This window comes from Condylostylus longicornis, unplaced genomic scaffold (genome assembly GCF_029603195.1).
Source record: "Condylostylus longicornis isolate FDR11 unplaced genomic scaffold, ASM2960319v2 ptg000074l, whole genome shotgun sequence".
Classification (NCBI taxonomy): Eukaryota; Metazoa; Arthropoda; class Insecta; order Diptera; family Dolichopodidae; genus Condylostylus; species Condylostylus longicornis.
Window position 1 is genome coordinate 1,776,353 of NW_026578042.1, and position 25,790 is coordinate 1,802,142.

Consider the following 25,790-nt stretch of genomic DNA (forward strand, 5'->3'; position numbering starts at 1 on the left):
TAAAAACATTGGTTTCATTCTTAATAACGCCTTTTCAGTGCATTTGGAAAATTTTTTCGTAAATGAAATCAAAATGATTTGTCGAAATATGAGAAAATTTTAAAATAAAAAAAATCATAAATCATTTGTTTAATCAATTCAGTTCAATTTGGGTGTTATTTTATATAAAAATACCTAATAGTTGAGTGGAAAAAGTTTTATTCAAATTATTTGGAGCTCGATACCCGATTGTTTATTTCTTCACAAATTTTATTCAAGAATTAAGAGCCAAGTTTATCGTAAAATTTTAAATTATAAATATAGGACTTTTTAGGGAGTAAATTTGAGGTTCCACTTAGTCAACTGATTTACCGGAATGAATTTCTAATAATTTTTTTCATGATAATGGAAATTGAAATCTGTTACTCCTTTTCTTCGAAAGTGAGACTTAAATATGTACAGGAAATCGACAACAGTTTAGAACAAAAAATATCCTTAAAATTTTTATAATATTTTTATACTAAATTTATTATTGTAGGGTTATGATAAAGAGCATTCGATAGGGTTTAGTGATGAGATTTTTAAAGTATTTACTTTACAATTGGGACTTTTAAATTCCAGAATAGGCTCCTTTTTTAATCACAATCGAAGGTAATCAGATACATAGATATGGAATATCGAAAAATATGTTATGAAATTTTTCTCAGTTCCTGAACCAAATTAAATTTGGTTCAGGAACTTTCTTGAAAGGCTATCCAACATGAACACAAGTTCAAAGAAAGAAGAGTTTTAAAAAGGACTTGTATGAATAGAAATTTTATTCAGATAAATTTTTAGAAATCGATTCTACCATATCCTAGTCACCTAAAGAAGTTTCAGAGGACTCAATAAAGTTATCAATCACAGTTACTATGACATATTTTGAAAAAAAAAAGTAACCGATCCCGAGACAAGTTCAATCGAATATGGTTTTGCAGCATGGATCCTTATACATAAATCGAAAGTGATTTAAACTATGATTAAAAAATTAAATGAGATTTGATTTTTGATACAAGTGATACAATTGAAAAGATTCAATAAAGAAAATAAAATTCGGCTCGTACATACGAAACGAAACACTCAAAAATAGACCTCATATACGTTTTTTTTTTATTTAATAACTTCTTTATGTAATATAAAAACTTAAATATTTCGCTTATTTTTTTTATTTATATCTTATTTTTCTTTAGTGTATATAAATTAAAATAAATACATTTTTATATTTTTTTTTCGTTTTTTTTTTATTTTTTTTTTTTTTATTTTTATATAATTTTTATAATTTTTTGTAATTTATATTTTTTTTTTGTTTTTTTTCTTTTTTTTTTTATTAGATTTATTTTTATTTATTTGTTTTTCTTTTTATTTTTAATAATAACACATTAATTATTTTCTTTAACTTTTGCATATACAACAAAAAAAAAAAAAAAAAAAAAAATAAAATAAAGTTTTTTTTTCTTTTTTTTTTGCCTAACACGAATTTTTCATTTTAACTCGTTTTTATTTTTCCTTTTTTTTTTCTTTTTTCTTTTTTACTTTCTTATTTTAATTTTTAACATTCTTTGTTTCATTTTTTTTTTTTTTAATTTAGTTTTCACCTTTTCTTTATAGTCCTTTAATTTAATTATAATTATATTTTTTTTTTCTTATAATCTTTTTCATTTACTCTTTAAACAAGTGTATATATTTCTTTCATTTTTTTTATAATTTATATAATAATAATATTATTAATTGTATATTTATGTTTATTAATTGTATATTTAATATTATTAATTTGTATAAATATATATAAATTTATAGCGTATGATGATTAAAATTTAAATTGAAAATTTATCAAAAAAAAAAATAATTTATTTATTTTTTAAAGAAATGAGAAATTCTTATAAAAATAATTTAATTTAAATTGAAATTATAGAAAAAAATTGTGAACTGATTATTGTGAATTAATATTGAAATAATTTAATATTGCCATTCAGTATTAATTTTGAGAGTTTTTCAATATCAATAAGAATTTTAAATAATTTTAAAAAAATATTTTCAAATAAATATAACAATTGAAAAAGTTAAAATTAGTTAGTATAACAGTTATATTTCAAATTTAGCAATTTCTTTAATAAATGTTTGTTTAAATCACACATGTTTTATAACTAATAATTAAGAATTCTCTTAAAATTTTTAAAAAATATTTAGAATTTTTGAAGAAATTTTTTAAAATTACTCAAAAAATTTTAAATATATTAAATAAAATTAAAAAATTCTAATTTTCCATTCATTTTAATTATAGTTTTTTAAAATTATAAATTTCATTGTAAATTACTTTTACATAATTATTTTTAAGCTTTTACTATTAAAAATAAATTGTGTAAAAATCGAGAGAAATAAAAAAAAAACTTCAATTTTCAATAAATAAAATTAATTCAAATAATTCAATATTAATTGAAATTTATTAAATAAATATTTATTTAGAAATTTAAATATCTGAAAATTTTATTTAATAAAAATTTAAATTTTTGATAAATTTTCAATTTTAATTATTACAGTAATTTATATATAAATATAAAAATTGTTATTTTGCATTTAAGAATTTATATATATATATATATCCCTATATATATACATATATATATATATATTTGCATATACATATTATACTTATTATATTTTGATATACGTATAATTTTTCTCTTTTTTTTCATCTTTTGTATATTTAAATCTTATTTAATTTATTCTTAATTTAATTAATTAAATAATATATGAATATGTTTATATATATATGTATATATATATATATATATATATATATATATATATTCCTTTGCTTTAGTTTTCATTTTTTTTTTGTGTTTTCTTTTTATTTTTTAAATATTTTATGTATTTAATATAAATATATAAATAAAAATATACATAATTTAAATGTAATAAACATATATTATATAAGTTATATATATTATATATATATATATATATATGATATATAAATATACATTTTATGTATACATTTCATTTTATGTATACAATTTCCATAAATATGTATATAATTATATAATATGTAAATTTATTTTAATGCATCCAATCATATCCAATTTATTCTCTTCTCTATTTTTGTTTTTAATTTTATTTAATTTCATATTTTTTTTTGTTTTCTGTGTTTTCATTTAAAAATAAGATTTTTTTATTTATTTTAAGTTATATATATATATATATATATATATATATATTTGTTTATTTATTTAATTATAAATACTTAAAATCGTATATATATATATATATTTATATATTGTAATGCAACAATATATATATATATATTAATATATATGATGATTTTGTAAGTATTTTATATAATTTTATGTTTTTTAATATTAAATTTATTTATATTATTTTTTTTTCTCTTTTATTTAATTTATATAAAATAATTTTTTTCTGGTTTTTTTTTTTTTTTGCATTTCTTCTCATTTTAGATAAAATTCTACTATTTTTACATATTTAATTCTTATAATTTCTTTTCTTCTCCTTCATTTTTGTTTTTTGTTTAGTTTATGAAAAATAAAATGAAAAAAATAAATATATTTATGTACTTTTATGCTTTGTTTTTGTGTTTTGTTTTTAGGAAGATACTTTTGTTTTTTTTTTCTGTTTCTGTATTTTTTTTTATATATTTCTTCTTTTTTAAAATATTTAATAATGTTTATTTTTTAGTGTAATTAATTATATCTATTATTTTTCGTACCTTGTTTTTTTTTAAGCTTTTTTTTTTGTATTACAATGATAGTATTTTTTTTTTGTTTTGAATAGTAATTGAATTTCAGAGTAAAATTAAGTAAAAATATATTAAAAAAAGAAAATTATATTTGAAATTATATTGTTAATTTAAATAAATAAAAAAATAAGTACATTTTAATTAAATTGTAATTTGATCAAAAAAATATTTATTTAATAAATTATATGCATTGATTTTTAATTTATTTTATAATTTTATTTCAAAAAAGAATTATTTTTTGCAAACAGAATTAGAATTTTAAAAGAGTACATTTTAACAAAAAAAAAAAGAAAATAAAAATTATATTTTATTAAATTGTAAACAAATTTTCTATTTTAAAGATATTAAAGAAGAAAGAATAAAGAAATCCAAAGAAGAAATTAAAAAAAATATTGAAATCAATAATTTAGGAAAAAAAATATAGAAAGAAATATTTTCAATATTATTAAACCCTTTATTCTTTAAGACTTGAGACATCACTTGAAACACGATTATTCAAAATTTTTATAGTCGTCAGAATAACAAATAAATTTCGAAATTTAGAGATTCTATATTGAAAACTTTAATATTTTTGAATAATATCCCATAATATCAAGAGAATAACATACATGTGTTAAATACATGGGTATACATGGATTAATAATATATGAGTTAAATTTAATTGTTGTCTATTGGAAATGATAAAACCAAAATTTAAAAATATTTATGAAAAACAACTGAAGTTTAAGTATTAATAATAAATATGGATAAATTTAATAATATTTCTCCTTCATGTCATATCTTTTAATTAAAAAACTATTTTTATTTATTAAGAAAAATATAAAATTCGAAATTTGTGTTTCTTTTTTTGTCTTTTTATTTTCTTATATTTCTTTTTTCTTCGTTTAGAAATTATTCAATTTTAATATGAATTTAATATTTTTAATTTAAATCTGAGAAAAAAAAAATTATATTTAAATATTGTCAATACATACATTTATTTCTCTTTTCTTGAGTTTCCACATTATCAAAAAATTATATAATTCAATTATTTTCAAAAATCTAAAAAAGTACATAATTATAAAAAAAAAAAAAGAAAGGGAAATTAGAATTAGTTTTTATTTCCATAAAAAAAAACTCTTTTCAATTCCGGAAATACTTTTTTTAACCTGAAATCTTATTAAAAATAATTTTATTAAATAACAAAAAATATATATGTATATAAAAAAAAAAATAAAATGAAAATTCATTTATTAATAAAAAAAAAAAAAAATAACAAATTTAAAAGAAAAAAATTAAAGTAAATGAAAATTACAGAAAATTATTTTCAAAATTAAACAAAAAAAATAATACGAATTTTCATTGAAATTTTTTTTCAAATCCTTTTTCTTTGTTTTTTTTTTTACTATTAATATTAATCCTTGAATGAAAAAATTTATACATATAACAATTTGAAATTATTTTGTATTTATGTGTGTTCATATTTTACTGTATTTCTTTTCGATTTTGTAATCTACAAAATATTATAACAATTTAATAAATAAAACAAATTAATGAACATATGAAAAAAATTAAAAAAAAATATTAAAAAAAAAAACAAATTATTTTTTTATAAATTTTCGTTAATAAATGGCACCAAGTTTGTTTTTCTTTATTAATTATTTTTTAATTATTTAAAAATTTAAAAAAAAAAAAGTGTTCAAATATTTTTTTATGTATATTGTAAACTTTTAATGGTCCCATAAATTGGAAATTATTATTTTCAATCTTCTCAAAATTGAAGAAAATTTCTTTTTTTTTTTTTTTTTTAAATAAAAAATATCCAAAGAAAAATAAAAAAAAAAAAATTTTATTTTTTTATATTTCAAAATTTTAAAGTAATTTAGAAAATTTTATTTAAAATCATAATTATAAAGTACATATATAAGGTGTTCTTTTTTTCTTTGAGTTTTAACAGTTGATGTTTAACGATTTCATTAAGAATGCTTAAGCATGATGCAAATATAATAAAAACAATTCTACATAATTCCGTCTCATAAAATTGTTAATCGTTACTAATGAATATTTTTGATTTGATTCCGTTCTGATGTTAGTTCGTAATGATATCAAAAACAAAAATTATCAAAAAAATCAATTTGCTTTTTAGTAGAAATGATTTGAAATAATTGCTTCTCCCAAAGAAAACAAAAAATACACCTTATATAAAAGAAATCGATCCTGAAATTTTTATTAATTTTTCATATTCGGATATGCACAAGACATAATTTTTAATAGGAAATAGGAAAATAAAAATTTTTTAGAATCTTTTATTAATTTTGTATTGAAATTCTTTAAATTTTCTGTTTTTAAAAAATATTCTTAAACATTGTAAAATATTCTTATAGTTTTAATATTTTTCTGATTTCAATATTTTTTTTTTTTGTTTAAAATAATCTATGAAATGAATATGAAAAATTTTTAATTTTAATTTCAAATCAGGTTCAATTCAAATGAAATTTTTTAAGTAAAAAGAATAAATTTTTAAATTTTTTTACTTGATTACATATTTATAAACATATTTTTTTTTTATATAATTTTCCATATATTTTTTTTTTCATTTTGTCTTTTATTTAACCATCACATGTCACCACAAATTTTATAAATTTTTTTTTTGTTTTAAAAAATAAAAATTCGTATTTTTATATACACACTTATTATTTATTTTCTTTTCTTTTTTTTTTGTTTATAATTTAATCTGAAATTATTTTAATTTTAACAAGGTAAATTAACAAATTTCAATCGCATATACTTTTATCAATAATAAATAGTTTTTTATCTGAAAAATTTTGAAATAAAAATTAAAATTAAATAATTATTGAAATGAATGCATGACCATGTGGCTTTTCTAGTTTTTTTTTTTTTTTTAAATTAATTCAATAATTAAATTCAATTTAAATTTATTTATGTATAAAAATTATACTCGAATATAATTAAAAAAATTTACTTTTATTATTTTGTTTATTTTTTTCTTTTAGAATGAAATTTCTTTCTTTATTTTAATTTGAATTTTAATTTATAATATTATATATAAATGAGCATATAAATCTAAAACTATTTAACATTATTAAAAAATATGATTGAAAATTATTTTATAAATCAATTGATTCAAAAAAAAAAAAAAAAAAAAAGAAAAATTAATTAAGGAATAAATTCATTTTTTTCATTTTTGTTTTTTTTTTTGTTTTCGTATGTACATTTTTTAAATTAAAAATTTTAACCCAGTTTGTATGTAGCATTTTGTTATAATACATTTATTGGATATTAATTATTTAATACTTTATATATTCATATATGATTTATTTAATAAAATTTATACATTTAATTTATTGATACATATACAATTCTATTTTATTTTCTTATTTTTTTTTTTTGTTTGTAATTACTTAGTTTTTTTTTTATGTTGATTTTCAGTTTATTTTATAATAAAATGTATTTTTTGTTTGTTTGTTTGTTTTTTTTTTTGCTTCACAGTTAAGTCATAGTAAAATTTATTATTTAATTTTAATATAATTTAAGTAGTATATTGTAAATTTACAAATTAGATATATACATATTATATATTGAATGAAATTTTGTAATAATGCAATGTAAGTGATAATAAATAATAATTTTTCTTTAAATGTATTAGAAAAACATAGAGTATATAATTATGTTCAATATTGTAAATTAGAAAATTTATTTAAAGAGCAAAAGTTTCAATTAAACAAAAAAAAAATTTTTCAAAATCGGAATTTAATTATCAATATATAATATATATATATTTAAAATGTACATAATATTTTAGATTGTACAATTATATAACAATTTAAGTAATATAATTTTCATATAAATTTTTAAATAATTAGATAAATTAGAAAAAAAAATAAAAATTAAATTTTTAACGTAAAACAAATTAATTTTTTGAATAGATTTTGAATAGAATAAAAAAAATTCTTTTAATTAAATTTCAGTAATTGAAAGTCGAAGTTTTTACTTTTAATATGATTTTAATAAAGTTATGGTATGTATAACTTCATGAACTTAGTTGAATAAATTATAATAGATTACAAAAGTCGAATTCTTTATAAAGATTTCTAAAATTATTTACTCTTTTAATTTTTTTTGCGTATGAAATTATTTTATATTTTATCTGACAACCATTTTTTTTATTATATTTAAAAAAAATATAATTTAATAATTTCCATTTATATATTTAATTACTCATTTAATCTCAATAAATTTAATATATTTTCAATTATTATGCATAATTTGTAATAAAGTTAAAGAAAATAATGGATTGAAATAGGTCATATATTTTATTGGAAATTTTTGTTTATTATATTTTACAATAAACAATAAATTGATATAATATAGAAATGAATTTTATTGTTAATATCTTTGACTAATAGAACATTTACAAAGAATGCAGATGTAATGTCAATTTAATTTATTCAGCAATACAATTTAAATTGCTACGACGTTAGATGTGCATTTTGGTAAACACTCGTAAATTGAAGATTGTAAATTGTGTTAGAAATTGTATATATGAAAAGTATGTTTTTGTATGTTTTCATAAAACATACAAAATTATGGAGGAAATTTCTTTTTCATCGATGAACTCGATAAACTGAGTGACATTTCATTGTTCGGCAGATTATCATTTATCATATAAAATAGTTTTTGTTTTGTAATTTAAATTTTTACATTTGGTAAGTAACAACAGTAGAACTTCATATTTAATGAATTTATACCCAGTATATATGCAGTTTTTGTTATATAATTGTACTTTTATTTTTTAATATGTAATAAGGTCGTTTTTATTTTTAGTAATGCGAAAATTGATGTGTAAATTGTTTTTTTGTCTTTTTTTTTATTTTTAATTTTGTTGGTGTGTATTTTGTATATAAATTATATAAAATTAATATTATAGTCATTTAAATTTTTTTCTATTTTCTGTTGACACATGAGGTTTAGTTTGCAATTCAGTTACAAATTATTTTTTATATGTGTATATAAATATAATTTGTAGAAATATAATTGTATACATGAATATTTATGATATAAATCTGTAATAAAATAATAAATATATGATAGTTTTTTTTTTTTTTTTTAATTCTTTACGGATATCATTTATTTATAATTTTAACTGCTTTTAATTTATACCATCTGCTTTTTTTTTATACTTCAATTCTTTATTTTTTTTATTTTTTGTAAGTCACACGCCAATATCGTAATATAATGAGATCTTAGCATTTATTTTTTTTTTATATTTAATATTTTTTTTGTTTTTTAAATTAATATTAACGTAATTTATAATGACTTTAGTTATGATAGCGTGATGTGATCCTATTTTTTTTATTTTGTTTAGAGAAGTTTTACGATGTATTTTGGAAATATAGTGTTAATATGGTTAATGTTTATTTTTATTCTTTTTTTATGTTATTATTTTTCACTTTTTGAATATCCTGTAATATATTATATTTGTTAAATATTTTTTTAATTGAACTTTTTTATATCTGTATTTTATGTTTCTTCTGTATTTTTTTTTTTGAACATTTTTGCTGTAAATGAATTTTATTCATTTTTACGATATTTAACTTTTACTATGTAAATATATATATATATGTCTATTTGTATATATATATAGTATTTATATATATTAATACATATTTATGGTACTTAAAATGTTACTTTTAAAACTATTAGAAACAGAAAGTAAAGGAAAGAGAATCGGAAAACTATAATAATAATTATATTAAAGGCAGAGAAAAGAATATGAATTATCCTTAATTTAACGCATTAATTAAAACTTAACGTGACGGTTTATTTCCTTTATAATTGGGATTTGGATGCCTTGGTTGTATCTGTCTTGGTGCTAAAATGAAAATTATTTTATTTTTAAAAATTTTCAATAGATGTATTTTAATATTTACCTGGAAGCATCATATTCACCGTCGAATATATTGGTGTCAATGATGGCCTGATTTCATTAGGTGGTGATCTTCGATTATTTGGCAATGTCGCCACTGATGGCTACATTATAATGAAATTAAATATAAAAAAAATTAGATTATTAATAAACTTAAATCTTATTTAAGAGAATTAGATTTTTATATTTTTTGCTAGCTATAGTAATAATAAATAGGAAGAAATTTAATTAAATTCAATTTACGTTATAAATTGTAATCAATTGTTATAACATTCAATACATACATGTGCGAAATAGGTTTGTCCATATTTAAAATACATGCCGCCTGGCGCAACTTGATGATGATTATATGCACCAATTAAAGGTTGATGTGTGGCAGCAGCAGCAGCTGCAGCATCACTAACAACAGCCGCGGTTGCAGCAGCAATAGCAGCAGCAGTTGGTGTATGCATTGGTGGAATGTGCGCTCCTCTTGTCATATACATTGTTTGTTGATGTTGTTGCTGTGGCTGATGCTGATGCGTCTGCGGATGGGGTTGATGATGCTCAGCTGGTGCAGCTGTAGCAGTAACGGCTGTCATTATAACTGGTGTAGTCGGTATACCACCACCAGCATTTGGATTTAAGTTATTGTTATGATTATTATTATGGCTAGACGCAATACTGTTCGGTGAGTTATTATTGCTTTCAGCTGAATTTGTGCTGGGTGAATTACGTTGACTGCCATTCCGTTTAAAATCAAGATTTCCCGGTTTCTGTCGTATTCCACCAGGGCGAGGTTTTATATCGGAATTTAATTGTGCACTATTATTATTATTTGATGTGATTGAAGCAGCAGTCGCTGATGAATTTAAATTTGTACTGCTAATATTTTGAACTCCGACTGTATTGTTAGCGCCAGCGTTACCAATTGTGGTCGAAGATTGAGTTTTATCAATATTATTGATACGTTTATTATTGTTTGATTGGCCTGTATTATATATTTGACGATTATTATTAGAATTATTTGTGCTACTGCTGTTATTGTTACTAAAATTATTTACGGAACTATTTGTATTTTCATGCATTTTACGTTGATTGCTGTTATTTATATTATTTGAATATGCGTTTTGACGATTTCCTGAATTATTACTATTATAGCCTCCAACACCTCCGTTATTATTATGATTATTATTATTATGGTTATTATTGCTACCACTATTCTTTTTAACATTTGAATAGGAATTTTTCTTTTCATAGGACGATGAAGATACCGAATTAGTAGCACCAGAATGCGATTGCTGTTGATTAAACTGATGCTGCTGTTGTGATGAATGATGATGCTGATGTGTTTCTGTGTAATGTGGTTGTTGATAAGGATTATTTGCTATTTGAGAATTAAATCCGTTTGGTATCATCGGTGGCGTAGCAAATAATGGAGGATTATTTCTGTGTGGGGGATGATGGTGATGATTAATTGTTGGCAATGTTGTTGAGACAGGTGTGCTCGGTGTTGATTGTGGTGTGCAGCTGCGATTACCATGATTACCTGTAGAAATAATATTAAATATAAATAACATATTTTCTCTTTTTAAGTAAAATTAAAATATACCAGTTACTGCATTATTGCCATTAGTTGAAATAGAATGTGTAATAGCATTTGTATGTGGTTGTTGTTGAATCGAGATGGTGCCAGTTTGATCGATAGAAAGATGTTGTGGTGGCAGTATTGATCCTGGGGGTCCTGCTCCAGCTGGTTGCGCAATCATAGGACTAATCACAGTTTGAGATTGATGAGGAAGATGTGTAATTACACCAGCTGGTGTAGCTTGAGTTGCTTGCGTCGTCGGCACAAGTTGAGCTTGAGGTGGATGACCATAAGGAAGCATAGCATTTGGAAAAACTGCTGATTGCGGAATGGCATACATTGTTGGTCCATTAGGATCAGTTGTTAATGCAACTGGTACTCCAGCTGAAGTAGTAGTTGCAAATTGATATGTCGCATTTGCTGGGGTAGCAGATTGACTACTTTGACCACTCAAGTTTTGTTGATGTTGTTGATGTTGCTGTGACTGCTGTTGTTGTTGTTGTTGTGATGGAGTTTGAGTATGATGAGATTGGTGGTGTGACTGTTGTTGCTGGTGGTGATGATGATGGTGATGTTGTTGTTGTTGCTGTTGTTGTTGGTTACTATGATTGTGATGATGATGATGACTATGTTGTTGTGTTTGCTGTGGCGGTGTATTTCGTTTTCCACTTACTGTCCCGCTGTGACTACTATTACTATTGTTTGGTGGATTAATACTGCTACCAATGTTCACCGTCTGTGCGGTTGATGCTGTGCCGGCGGCAACGATAGGTAACGGTGGTGGCGGAATTATTGACGAAGATACCGCGTTTGCTAATGGCGGTTGAGGCACATAATATGTCATAGCTTGACCCCAGTAACCTTAACATAATTACAATGGATTACGACATAATACACGGTTTAATATACTAGCTTACCATTATAAGGATAAGAATATCCAACAGGATATGTGACCGGATATTGCTGTACTTGACCAGCTGCTGTAGCAGCCGGTGCTGCAACTGTGTTGGGAAATTGTTCTGGAGTATAAACAACTTGCTGTTGATAAATTGGGGCACTACCAAATGGAGCTGATGGATATGCTGCCACAGGCACAACCGTAGTACCACTACTTGGTTGATATACTGGTGTTGGTACAAGTGTAGTACCATCACGTGCTGCAGCTCCCTGATCATAAACAAAGTAACCCTGTATTTCGCTACCATCAATTGGTTGTGGATATGTGTAAACCATTTGCTGAGGTACAGCGTAGACACTACCATCGGGCTAAATTTTAATTTTATATATTTGAATTATTTTACGATATACATATATATTTTTTCACTTTTAACTTACCCCTTGTTGATATGTTGTTGTGGTATAAGGACCAGTTCCAGCAGGTTGAAAAACAGTGGCTCCATCTAATGTTTGATATCCAGTTGCATAGCTCATTATTGGAATATTTGAACTAATTGTTTTTGTTTCTTCTTTTTTATTATCTGTCAATGTCGTGGATGGTGTTGATCTTGTCGAAACATTACTGATACTTATAGGCGTTTGATTATCACTAGTTGAGCTTTTAATATTTGGTTTTCCAACCTAAAACATAAATTTCCATTTTACAATTGGATCAAATTTGAAAATTTGCTTTTCATATAAAAAAGAAAATATGTTTTTTTTTAATTAATTATCAAAAACTATATACCTCATTGGATGGAATAATAACAGTTGTAGTCAGATTATATTCTGGTTCGGGACTTGGTATATTTGGACTAGTTGCCTGATTTATAAACTTTGGTTTTTCCTGTAAATTTCTCAATTCATCATCAACTTTAAGAGTTGATTTTTCACATTCTTCATAGTTTGTAACTATTTCTAAAACAGTAAATATGTAAAATTAAAAAATAAACGCCAGTTAAGATTTCAAACGAAAAAAGTTTGAAAATTTGAGAGCTGTATTTATTCTTACCTTCTTCAATATCATCCATTTCACGATTAATCATAATTTGATTTTCTTTGGTTGATGAATCATCAAGATCATCATCATTGTCATCAATATCAATATTGTTCTGAATAATATTTCCGCTATTGTTATTATTTGGATTTATATTGACTACTGTTTGACCCGACATTTCTGATATATTATCTATTGATGTTGTACTAGTTGTATTAGTATCAGTTGAAGTTGAATTACTGTTTGAATTCATTAAATTAGTTCCATTTACAGGATCGATTGGAGTTGGTGTTGTTGAATTTACGCTATGAGAGAGTCCTGGCGATGGTGTATTAGCATTGTTGCTACAATTGTTATTATGTTGTTCTGTTGATGACGATTTCTTTTGTCTTTCCATTTTATTTTTACGATGAGCTGCAGATTTTAAATTTATTTCATTATTAAAATAATTATCAATTTCAATTTTAATATTATTACTATTGTTTGGATTGTTGTTGTACATTCCAGGCGCCACCGATTGATTAGGCGGTAAATTGGACGGGTCAAAATGATATACAGAACTAAAATTCAAAAAGAAAAGAAAAGTAACATTATGAATGTACATTAATTTTAAATTTAAAAAAAAACATTTATAATTGAAATTTTATTAACTCAATTAATTTACAATTATAACATATTTAAAAATTTTTAATTTTGTACACATTGACTTAAAAAATATTTATTAAGTGTTTATTATATTATAATATTAATTATATTTATTTTTTCAAAATTAATTTTCTTTTTTTTTTCTGTGTAGAATATGTGAAATTAGTTTAGGCGAAAACAAAAGCCACCGAAAATTTTATTTTAAACTAATTTTAAAGAAAAATGATTAAAATATTAAAATTAAAAAAAAAAAGAACAAAATTCCTCTAAGAATATAAAAGCTTGCGTGTTTTTCTCTAATTTGATTTCATTTTAATCATATACATTAAATAATATGTACAAATATTAGAGTACAAGTAAATCATTTTCATTTTGCATTGATGTAAAACACAAAAAAACAAAAACAGAAAGTTAAACATTGAAAAAGACAAAACTGACATATAAATACATACTTTTCATAATAGTTAGCGAAATAACAAATTGTAAAAATTCAAGCCAAGAATTGATTTCGCCATTTAAAATTTAAACAATAAAAAATACAGTTGCAATAAGCTTAAAATTCTATAAAAATGTTTAATTAAATATGAAAAAAATGTAAGATTCTAAGACTTGGTTTCGAGACTCATATAAGTATTAAATTAGTGAGCTTATTATACTATTTAAAAATTATGCTTGATACAATCTGAGAGGTAAATTTAATACACTAATCTTGAATCTAGAGCCTACAATATATGTATAAATATTTTTGTAAAACATCATTGCAATATATAAAAGCCGACAATCATTATTCCATTTTAAGTAAAAAAGTGTACATAACAACAAAATTTTTGAAAAAGAAAATACAAAGTAAAGTGTAAGAATTAGACAAAGCATAATAATTTGAATTATGTAATTTGAACATATATAAAGAAAGTTTTATATAGTATTGAATGTGCATTTAATTTAAAAATTAAGTTTAAATCGCCGCAAATCTCTTGAGCATTGAAAATGCATTAAAGAATGAAATTAAATTTCAGAGAAAGTAAAGTGCTTCGTTTGTTTTGTTAAGTCTTATTAATCGCACGCAAATGTACGTCTGCGTCTAAAAGAGATAATACACCAAATACTTGAAAAACTGTTGAGAACAGATGAGACTAATAGCAATTATATTTTTTATTTTCTTCACTATATTTCAAAATTTTAACTAACATGTCATTTAACACGTAAAACTTTTAAGATTTTTGAATTAAAATTGAATAATTTTTAATTAAAACTAAAAATATAACCAAAAAAAAAAGAATTAAGCAAACTCATGAAGTTTAGTATTTTCTTAATATTTAATTAAAATTTAAGTTATTTTTCATTTAGTGCTCAACAAGTAGTGCTTATGTTTGGCTTAGAACTTTCAGTGAAGTTAAACTTTGCAAAATTAATGCAGTGGAAAAGCATTTCATTTTTTTTTTGTGTGTTAACGCATTGTAATAAAAATGCATTATAATCTACTTCAAAATATTTAAAATTTTTTCGAGTCTTGCCGTTATTAGAATATTTTTTGCATAAATATGGCTTTAATTATATTTAAAAAAAATATGCGACATATTTATGAGCTAAAAATATCAAATAAAACAATCTAGAAAAAATTTTTCGTCTTTTTTTTTTCCTTTTTAATTAAGACAATTAAGATTTAAAAAAAAATTAAAAAAGAAACAATTTTAAAGCAAGTGAGATTAAAATATTAGTGAGAAATTTTTTGAACTTTTTTCTTGGAAAAGTTCGAAACAAACAAAAAGATATACAAAAAACAGTTAAATAACCTTAAAAGAAACACAATGTTTAAAATTATATATAAAAAAAACAATTTTAAAACAAGGGAAAATGCTTTAAATAATTATTTTTTTTTTTTTGTAATTTTTTGTTTTGGTATAATTACCCGTCTTGATTGACGAACGGTTGCAATGTATGCGGATTTATTAAAACACTGCCTCTTGGCACACTAGCCATATCAGTAACGGCCCATACAACACCACAAGAGGCAGGGGCAGCAGTTGTTTGTTCAATTAACAGTTCTGATGACGTATGATCATCACTACTACCATAACCACCAGTTGGTGAAGGAGTTATGGAATCAGAACGCAGAGATTGTGTTTGTGTTTTATATCTATACAAAATTTTGAGAATGAAAAATAAACACACAAAGATAATCACTGCTTTTTTTTTTGTTTTAATAAAATAAAATTGAGATCATTTTAATTTTTGTTGCTTTTCTTTCAAAATTCGTTTTCTAAATTTCATAATTTTGTACCTAGCAATAATGTGTTAGTTTAAAATTAAAATTTTTAAACAAAATGAAAAAAATTAAAAGGTAAATAAAGTATTCCATAAAAAAGTATTTTATTATTTTTTTTTAATTTTCGAAATTTAAATTGTTGAAATTTCTTTAAAAATTTTAATTATTTAGAATTATTTTGAACAGCTAATAAGTATTTATTATTTGACATACATTCGAAATTATTCTTAATTTATCAAGGTCTTCATCCTTCGCATTGAATCTAAAAACAATAGGTATTCGAATCTGAAGAGAATTTTCGAATTTTTCATATACATTAAAAAAAAAATCGTCAATTAAGTTTTTAGTTCGTTTCTCAATTTTGAATTTAAGCTGACAAACAAGTCGCTACTATCGATTCCATTAAACCACAAGGGAGAATACATAAAAGTATTCGTTCTTTGAATAACGTACGATTACTTCTTTCTTTAAAAATTTTCATATTATCTATGGAATACTTTAAACTATTTAAAAAATAAGTTAATTAAATGAAAACCAAAAATATAAAATTTATAATAAACTTATAAAAAATTTAAACTTATTAAAGAAATGATAATGTAAGTATGAAATTTTTATTTCCGCTTTATATTATTTTTTTTATTATTTTTAAAAAAAATCTCTTTAAATTCCTATTTTTAACATATCTACGCTGTTTTCTTTAATGTTATTAAATAATTAATTTTGAAAAAATAAAATTAAAAAGTTATTTAGGATTAATTAAAAAAAATAAATAAATAAATTGAAAATTAAAATGTGATACAAATTTGAAACTAAAAATAAATTTTCTAAAACAATAAAGTGGTTAGGAAAGGGAAAACCCAAAAAAAAAAAAAAAATAACTTCCACTACATATACAAAAAAAACATAAAACTTCCAACTTACCCACTACTTGATGGTGATAAACGCCATGATTGTGCATTACTACTACCAGCTGAATCCTGTTTTGAAAATGCACGTTGACCTGAGCTTTTATTTGAATTTAATGAATCATTTCTTGATAATGGTTGCATATTTTGTTGTTGTTGCTGTTGTTGTGATGGAGCATTAGATGATGGTCCTCCTCCTCCGTATCCACCAAAATTATTATGAGATTTCGAAACATTTTGACGTGAATCTTGTCGTTCCATTGGCTAAAAATAAATTTTGAATTAAATAAAAACTTCTTTCATAAAAATATTATAATTTAATTTTTATTTTATTTACTTTTAATAATTTATTATTTTGGCGTATACGTGATGATTCATTACTATTATTATTATTGTTATTACCGCCGTTACCACCTCCATTATTACCACTGCCACCGCCACTATTTCCACCTCCACTATTTGATGGTGATGGACCGCAATTACCTCCACCATTGCTACCATTATCGCTATTGGACCAACCCCAATATTGTTCTTCAGCCATCTCGATACTTTCACGGCCACGGAATATTCTACGACGTGCTTTTTGGTATTCTTCTTCACGTTCTTCAAAACTTTTTGCTTTGCGGTCTAAAACGCCACGATCAACACCTAAATAACTACCTTGTCTCGATTCATCGAAACTATGAGTATCTCTTTTTAAAATAGACTTACGTGGTTCATCACGCACTAATTGTTTAAATCGAATCTAAAAATTTAAAGAAAATATTTTAGAATTTAATTTTTTTTCTTAAAAATTTGTTTTTTTAATTTTACATCTGGAATTCTAGTTGCTTTTGTTGGTGCGACGATAACACATTGTTGTGTTGCCTTGTCTACATTGTGTTCCATACCAAAAAATGCTGCAACTCTATGAATTAACATACGCTTATATGACGACATTGGTTGAAAACGAAGTTCTTTTTGACTAAACCAATAGTATAAAAAAAAAATTGTTAGGTATTTTATATAATATGTAAAAATTTTACAACTTACGATTTGTCATGGGCAAGCTCAATGAGATCTTTTTCAATTTCCATTAATGTAGTTCTGTCTTTAGGACTTTTGTTTAATGTTTCTTTAAAGAATTGCACCAAATCGATGCCACTTTGATCAGTAAATTGTTCTGTTGAACTATCTATTAATTAAAAACAAATATTAAAAATATTAAAAGGTCAAAAAAAAAAAGTTGAAATCTTTTTATTTTTTTTTAGCGTGAATAACTTTTATCTGATAACAAAGAATCAAGCTAAAAAAAAAATTCCTTAAATTATAGAGAGCCAAGAAAAATTGATAGAATAATTTTAAAAATTAAATCTTATCCCGTTTATGTCAATTGCAAGAATTAAATGTGCTAAAAAATATTTATGTATGTAAAAGCGTTTTGAATGCATGCGTATATACAACGGATTAATAATAATAAACAAATAAGTAAAATAATAAGGCAAGAGCAAAATTTTGCTTAGGTTTTTTTTGTTATCTATGTGTTGTGGAAGGGCTTAAAACTAAATTGTTAAACTTTAGTTTAAAAATTTGTTATTATTTTTAATTAACTGAATAAGAAGGCTTGGGTCAGTTTTCAGGAAGTTTTGAGTAAATAAATTATTTTATATTTTAAAAGGTGTAATTTCTAAGAAATTTCAGAAATAATCTAATGATTTGTTAAATGTTTTAACAAATCTAATATCCTGGTATTTAATATATTGCAGGTAGTTGGCAAATTATTATGGACAACTACAAATGTACGTCTTTTAATTAAAATGAAATTTCTCAGAGTAGTGTAGTAAAAATTTATATATGAATTTTATGCAAAAGTTATTAAATTTTCTAAATATTTTGGAAAGAAAATTATTTTATATGTACTTATATGCACACAAATATAAATAAAAAATATTGAAAAATGCAGTGCAACATTATTTTTGTTCCAAATTTTTTTTTTTTTAAAATAGACAACAAAAGTGAAAATTCCAAATTCACATACATGAATAAAGCTAATTAAAATAAAAAAAAAATTATAAAAAACAAAAAATTTCTTTTCGAATAATTCTTGCCTCTAGATATAAATCCAGACGTACTATTTCCACCTTCCATACTAGAAGATGATCCACTCATATTTTTAAGTCTGGGTTTTGTACCTTTAGAATTGGCTCCATTCCGATGTTTTTTACTTAAACGATCACTTTTCTCATTTGGACTTTCAACACAATTTTGACTATCTTCTTGTGAATAATTACCAGAATTATTACTATTTTGACTTTCATTACGTGGACATCGATTATCTTTATCGTATGATAATGCTGTAACCGGAGGGCTAATCGGTGAATTATTAATATATGGACTAGCCTGTGGATTTAGTTGTGATACAGATACATTTATACTATTGTTATTGTTATTATTATTACTATTATTATTATTAATAATATTGTTATTATTATTATTATTTATATAACTATCATTATTATTATTTAAATTTGAATTATTATTGTTGTTATTTCGATTTGATGTATTCGTTGATGAAGAATTTATTTGAATATTACTGTTATCATTATTATTATTATTATTGTTATTATTAATAGAATTAATACTTGAATTATTATTATTTTGTCCATTACTATTGTTGATGTTATTATTATTAATATTGTTACTATTATTATTATTATGATTATTTGGAGATTTTATGTTTGAGCTATCATTTACAACCTTTTTGCCATTTATATAATTTGTAGAATCTCCACTAGAAATTGATTGTTGTAATTGTTGTTGTTGTTGATGTATTTTATGCTCATTATTATTTGTTTTATTATTATTATCCATACCGATATTATTACAAATATTATTCCCGCCACCGCTACCACTTCCATTATTCGCAATACCACCAGCACCACTTCCATTATTATTAACATTATTACTGTTATTATGACTATTATTACTATTGTTATTAGCATTATCACGATTTCGAGCACCTTTTGATGATTTCGGTGGTGTTAATTTTGGAAAATCGACATCATTACAAATCACGTTACCCGAATTGGCATTATTATCGTTTGATGAATATATCACAACATTTGAATGATTTTGATTTTGTTGAATTTGTTGTTGTTGCTGCTGCTGCTGCGATTGTTGTTGTTGAGTAGTGATTATAACTGAAGGAGTTTCCATTGTTGTTTGAGTTACCGAAGATACTGATTGTACATGCATTTTTGATGTATTGGAATCATTTATTTCTGGTGATGATGGAGGATGATTACTACCAGATGTTATCGGTGATAACCCAGATAATTGATCTGATCTTGGTGTAGGTGTACGCGGTGGTGATGCTGCTTCACGCATTGCATGACTCCGTGTTAAAGCTTTACCTTTAAGTCCGCCCTAAAATAAAAACAATAATTAATTGCATTATTTTAATATTCAATTTCAACTTGCATAAGGCACAAAATATTTATATTGTTATTGTGAATAAAATTAAAATGTCATATAAAATAAGATATATAATGTAAATAAATTTTAGCCATCTTTAGGCAAAAAAATTAATCTAATTTAATAAGTATGTCAGAATTTATTATTACAACAAAATTAAGTAAACAAAAATAATATGAAATATTAATTTACTTGTAATATCAAAAAAAAAAGTTTTTTTTTGATATTAAAAATAATTCCTACCTGTTATGTTAACTGTAATAATTCTATATTTTCTTTTCTAAACAGAAACGAAAATGCTATAAATAAATGATTTATCATAAAAAAAAATTTTAGTTAACGCAGGTTAGTAAAAGGTTATATGTCAGATCGATAATATAAAATGAAAATTAAAATTAAATGCTAAAAAGGAATAAGAATTTTTTTTTTGTTTGTGTGCATTTACTACCTTACAAAAATTAATCAAAAACACAAAACAAAAACGAAAAGGTTAATATCAAGGACGTTATGTTTATAATGCGATGTTACTAAACACACTTTTATATTTTTGTATGTGTGTGCTCTTATTATGAAAAATATACGATTTGTGTGTTTGTTGTATTGATTAAGCCTCATGAAATATTATTAAAAATATGCTAAAATACTAGTTGATTGAATTTTGTTTTTGTAGTGTAAGTGTATGTGGGTTAAAACTAAATTGTTTGCACTTGAAATTCAAGTAACATAACATTTTATTTTTTTTTTGTAAAAAATATATTACAAAAATTATGTCTATATTATATAAGACATAAGTAAAGGTACTTAATATAAAAAAAAATCAATAAATTCCAAGATTTTAATTTTGATAATTTCATTAGAGAAATAAATGTAAAAAAAAATAAATGGAGTTTTTAATAGTAGGTTCTTGGTTTACTTTGAATTTGAGGATGCAAATTAGTAAAACATGCGTTATCATTATTTTTGGGTAGATATTTTGATTATTATAAGAATTCTTGTAGCCCGTAAGAAATATTATGTGGAACAATTTCTTACGAATATTTATCACTATTTATTTCAATTAAGTACTTTAATTTTAACTTAGATATTTTGATTTGTTCTACTGGTTGCTAAGTTCTACTGGTTCGTAAATACTTACTACTAATTGGTTTTTCGTATTTTAGTTTTTTGACATATTATGTGTCATTCATTGCAATTCTCAGGTGATGCCTGAATAACACGTTTTCTCATTATCTAATATTTAATCAATATTAGGTACGAAATTAAGAATGCGTTTGACAAGTAGTTAATTTCAAGTTTGTGACATGTCAGTTGAGTGTGGAGGTCATGTGATTTGAAACCGTTAAATAATTTTCTTTTAGGGTATTTGACGAATTGAATTCTCGTTTGAATGACAATACTATAAAAGATATATTTAATCCAACTTTTTGCGTCTGAATTTAATATTAGTTTGTTTGTATTCCTAAATATTTAAAACACTAAACTCAAATTCCTTCTGATTCTAATACAAATTTCTTATTCAAATTTATAATAAGCAATATTAATTCACAAAATGATCATCTTCTTTAAAAATTTTTTTAATATGATGTCTTCACTTGCTATGCATGCTATATAAAAATATTTTCAGCATAACTTTATACAATATTCATTCCTTTTTTTTTACTATTTGGCAAAGTATTATGTACACGCCTTTTTGTTTTTTTTTGCATTAAATATCAAAGTTCAAAGACAAGAATGACGATATAAATGAAAAGGAATACAAGAAAAAAAAGAAACTTGTGACATCATATGATGCAATTTATATATGTATATATGTTTATGTGTACACAAATACATTTATATTTTTGAATTAAAAGGAAGATAGAGTACATAATGAAAATTTTAATAAGTTGGTAATAAACTGCATAATACTTTGTATTTCTTATCTACCATCTTTAAATTTTAGATTGCCATTGTAGTTTGAATGACTTTATTATAAGTATGTACCTAAATAATTATAATTATCTTACTTAATTCAATTCCACTGTAAAAAAAAAGTATCAGGGTGAAAATTGCTAAAATAATTATAAGAATCTATAAATATATTCAATAGCAGTATTGTAAAAAAATAAATCCAAATTTCAGAGTAAACTTACTGCAAAAATTAATTTGTTAGTGTATAAGTGAAAGAGTAATATCATTGCCAGTGTAAGGTTAATTTTGACAAAATTTCAAGTAAAATTTATTACTACTAACTTGTCACAATTTTCCTTTCGTGAATTTCGACAGTAAACTGCCAAATTTCTCACCAAATCGAGTGAAATTTATATGCTTACATTTATTATGCTTTCACTTTATTTACTGTACTTGGCAAGTTTCAACCTTTTTACTGTTTTTAATTTTATATTACTGTAGAGGAAGAGACTGGTTGATAGTTGATAATAGAATTTTTTGTAATAAACACAGTGAAATATCTTATTTAATTTTAACTGACAGTTTCAAAACTAGAAAACAATAGTACTAAGTAGTTTAAGTAAATTAAACATTGACCCAGTGTTATTAAATGACATTTTTAAATTAATTATTAAAATTAAATATTTTATTCAAAATTATACAATAATTTATTTTCATAATTTTCACATTACAATAGAAATTTACAAAAAAAAAGAAAATTTATTTAATATAATCAACAAAAATTAATGGTCTCTAAAAGAAAAATTAACAGTCATTGCAAATGATTGTTTTAAAGGAAGAAGAGAAAAATCAAAAATAATAAAATCAACGATTTCTAAGAAATTCATTGATTTTTTTTTTATATTGTGCACCTATACACAAAATACGAAGTACACTTTCGAAAAAAGTTAAAATATCAATTAGAGATAAATAATGTAGGTTATGTATAACAATAATAAAATGTAAAGGAATAATAAACAACATGACAATAGGCACACAACATTCCTTTAACATGAAATGACTAACTGGGAAATTTAAAAAATGTGTTTATAATATTATCAAAGGTTATGATGGAATGTGATTAGGAAATCCGATTTAATATAGAAATTTCTTTATTTTTTTTTTTATGAATACAATTAGAAAATTTTGATATGAGTTGATTTTATATGCTTATTTTATATTTGATCAATAAATTCCACACTTTATTAAATTTTACTTTTTAATTTTAATAATTTATAACAATAAATTGATTTAAATCACGACATTATCTTTAATGAAGTGGAAATTCTTTCTGTCACTCTTTAATTTTTATTATATACTTCTAAAAAAGAATTGAAAAAATGTGTATATTAATTTCAATCTGCCCGTCACCGGACTAAACTCTTTTAAAGTCCTTGTGCTATGATTATAGTAGACTTTAAATGCAAGTTTTTGATAGACTTACTACGTCAGAATTATAAATAATTTTTCAATTATTCAAAATTTCGTAGTTATTCCATTTAAAATTTAGTAAAATTTCAATTTTTTGCCATGTTATTCTTTATGATTTATTAGAACAGTTTTAAATTCTAATAAAAGTAAAGGAGTAACAGTATAAATTATATTTTCATCGAAAATTAATATTACATTTTTTAATTAAATTGGCAACCTTATCCAAATTTACTCTTATGACAGTCTAATTTTTTTTAAATTCCTACAGCGTATGTAATAAGATTTCTGAGAATGTTTCTCAATTAAACTACAAAAAAGAAATATGGAAATGTGCTTTTTTTTTGCAAAATATTTCTTTTAATTTTTGGCAATTTGGAAATTACAATATGTTTAATAACAAATTTTTGATAAAATTATTAATATTTTCTGAGAAAAAATTAATAGGTAAAGAAGGTATGAGCATTAAAAATTTCTTAGTAACAAACAACATGTGCTTTATATTTTGCTAAATTTATTTTTGAAAATTTTAATCCAATTCGCCTTATGAATTTACAATTTATAGATTCTTGTTGTTGTTCTTATGTTTTATTATAATGTTTTTTTTTTTGAGTAAAAACACAGACCTTTCATGTTTCAGTAATTTTGTAAAGAAATTTTGTGAAAAAATATAAATTAAATTTTTTTTAAAACTATTGAAATACTTTGAAAAATTTCAATTAAAATTTATTACGATTTCTGTTTTTGTTTTTAATGCATAATTAATTGTAAATAATTATAATTTTAACCTTTTAATTTTTACTTTGAATATTTGAAAAATTTTTCAAGTACAAAAAAAAAATTTTGTTCACTTTTCCGTCAATTTTGTTTTTGTTGGAAAATTATTTAAAATTGAAAATATTTATATAAATATTTAAAAACAAACGCAGATTGTCCGAGATTCGACGGAATTTCCGAAGCAGGGTGATATACAATATCTTTAGCTTTTTCACAAGTTAATTATTAACATTAGATAACCGTTGCTTATAGATCAAGCATTAAGCACATTAACAAAAGGCGCAAATAAAAACATAATTTAGTTGCAAACTCAGCAACTATCAGTTATCAAGCAACAGAGTTGCCATTTAAAGGAAAGAGAGAGAAGAATAAACGATGTTGTAGGTTAAGTAGAGTTGTGAATTAGAATTAACACAAGTCACAACGCAACATTCTAGTATAACCGTTAAGATTCCATACGTTATCCCTAACAGAAACTCATTCAAACAAAGGACCCACAATAGATCCCGACACAGATTGATGGATATACCTCAGGTTAACGACACACCCTCAAGAATTACAAAATTGATCAACATCAACCAAGCCTTAGAAGATGGTAATCTAAAACGATCACGCCAGCCCAAACCACGCAAAACAAATCGCAGAAATTTTCTCTGAATAGATTCAACGAGAAGCATCCACCACACGATAGGGTACCCAAACCTGACAGGCATACTCCAAAATTGACCTCATAGAAGGCACATGCAAATGCTTCGCAAGATAGTCATCCATCCAAACTTCGAATTAGGCCTAACAATAATCATATACAAATGAACCCCACTTGAGGCTCAATAACTCGACAAGTAGGGCCGGAGAAGCAAATTATGGCTAGGTGTTAAAAAGTAAATGTAACTAATTGTAATAATAACCGGGGACATTCAATTAGCCTACTGCTGAAAAACTTTTGAGTCTCGGATACCCTTTATTAGTACGTACATATTATATATGTATACATGCACACATAAGTAATTGAAAATAATAAAATTAATTAAAATCATTGTGAATTATGTATAGCTATACTAGAAATATTTTGGGAAGAGAAAATTAATTTTATTCGCATTTTCTTTACAATTTAGTTAATTTTTTTTTTTCATTTTAAATTTATTGCAAAATTTTTATTTTAAAATATAAAATTTGTAAATTTTGTTTT

At 22.9% G+C, this 25,790-nt stretch overlaps 1 protein-coding gene across 5 annotated transcripts in view; it reads right to left on the bottom strand.

Annotated features, from left to right (window-relative positions):
• Positions 1–7,927: 7,927 nt before the first annotated feature.
• LOC129612523 (protein encore) overlaps positions 7,928–25,790 on the bottom strand; it is a 109,768-nt gene continuing 91,905 nt past the window's right edge. For 2 of the 5 annotated variants that reach the window (XM_055526173.1, XM_055526174.1), the window contains exons 3-17: positions 19,102–20,419; positions 18,047–18,188; positions 17,828–17,978; positions 17,352–17,759; positions 17,031–17,278; positions 15,753–15,980; positions 13,676–13,758; positions 13,214–13,612; positions 12,950–13,119; positions 12,601–12,843; positions 12,183–12,531; positions 11,290–12,126; positions 9,983–11,226; positions 9,703–9,802; positions 7,928–9,644 (exon numbers count right to left, since the gene is read on the bottom strand). In XM_055526173.1, the coding sequence (XP_055382148.1) occupies positions 9,580–9,644; positions 9,703–9,802; positions 9,983–11,226; positions 11,290–12,126; positions 12,183–12,531; positions 12,601–12,843; positions 12,950–13,119; positions 13,214–13,612; positions 13,676–13,758; positions 15,753–15,980; positions 17,031–17,278; positions 17,352–17,759; positions 17,828–17,978; positions 18,047–18,188; positions 19,102–20,419 (5,985 nt within the window). In that variant the 3' untranslated portion in view covers positions 7,928–9,579. The remainder of the gene's footprint in view (positions 9,645–9,702; positions 9,803–9,982; positions 11,227–11,289; positions 12,127–12,182; positions 12,532–12,600; positions 12,844–12,949; positions 13,120–13,213; positions 13,613–13,675; positions 13,759–15,752; positions 15,981–17,030; positions 17,279–17,351; positions 17,760–17,827; positions 17,979–18,046; positions 18,189–19,101; positions 20,420–25,790) is intronic. The other 3 variants (XM_055526176.1, XM_055526175.1, XM_055526177.1) reach the window with 3 other exon arrangements.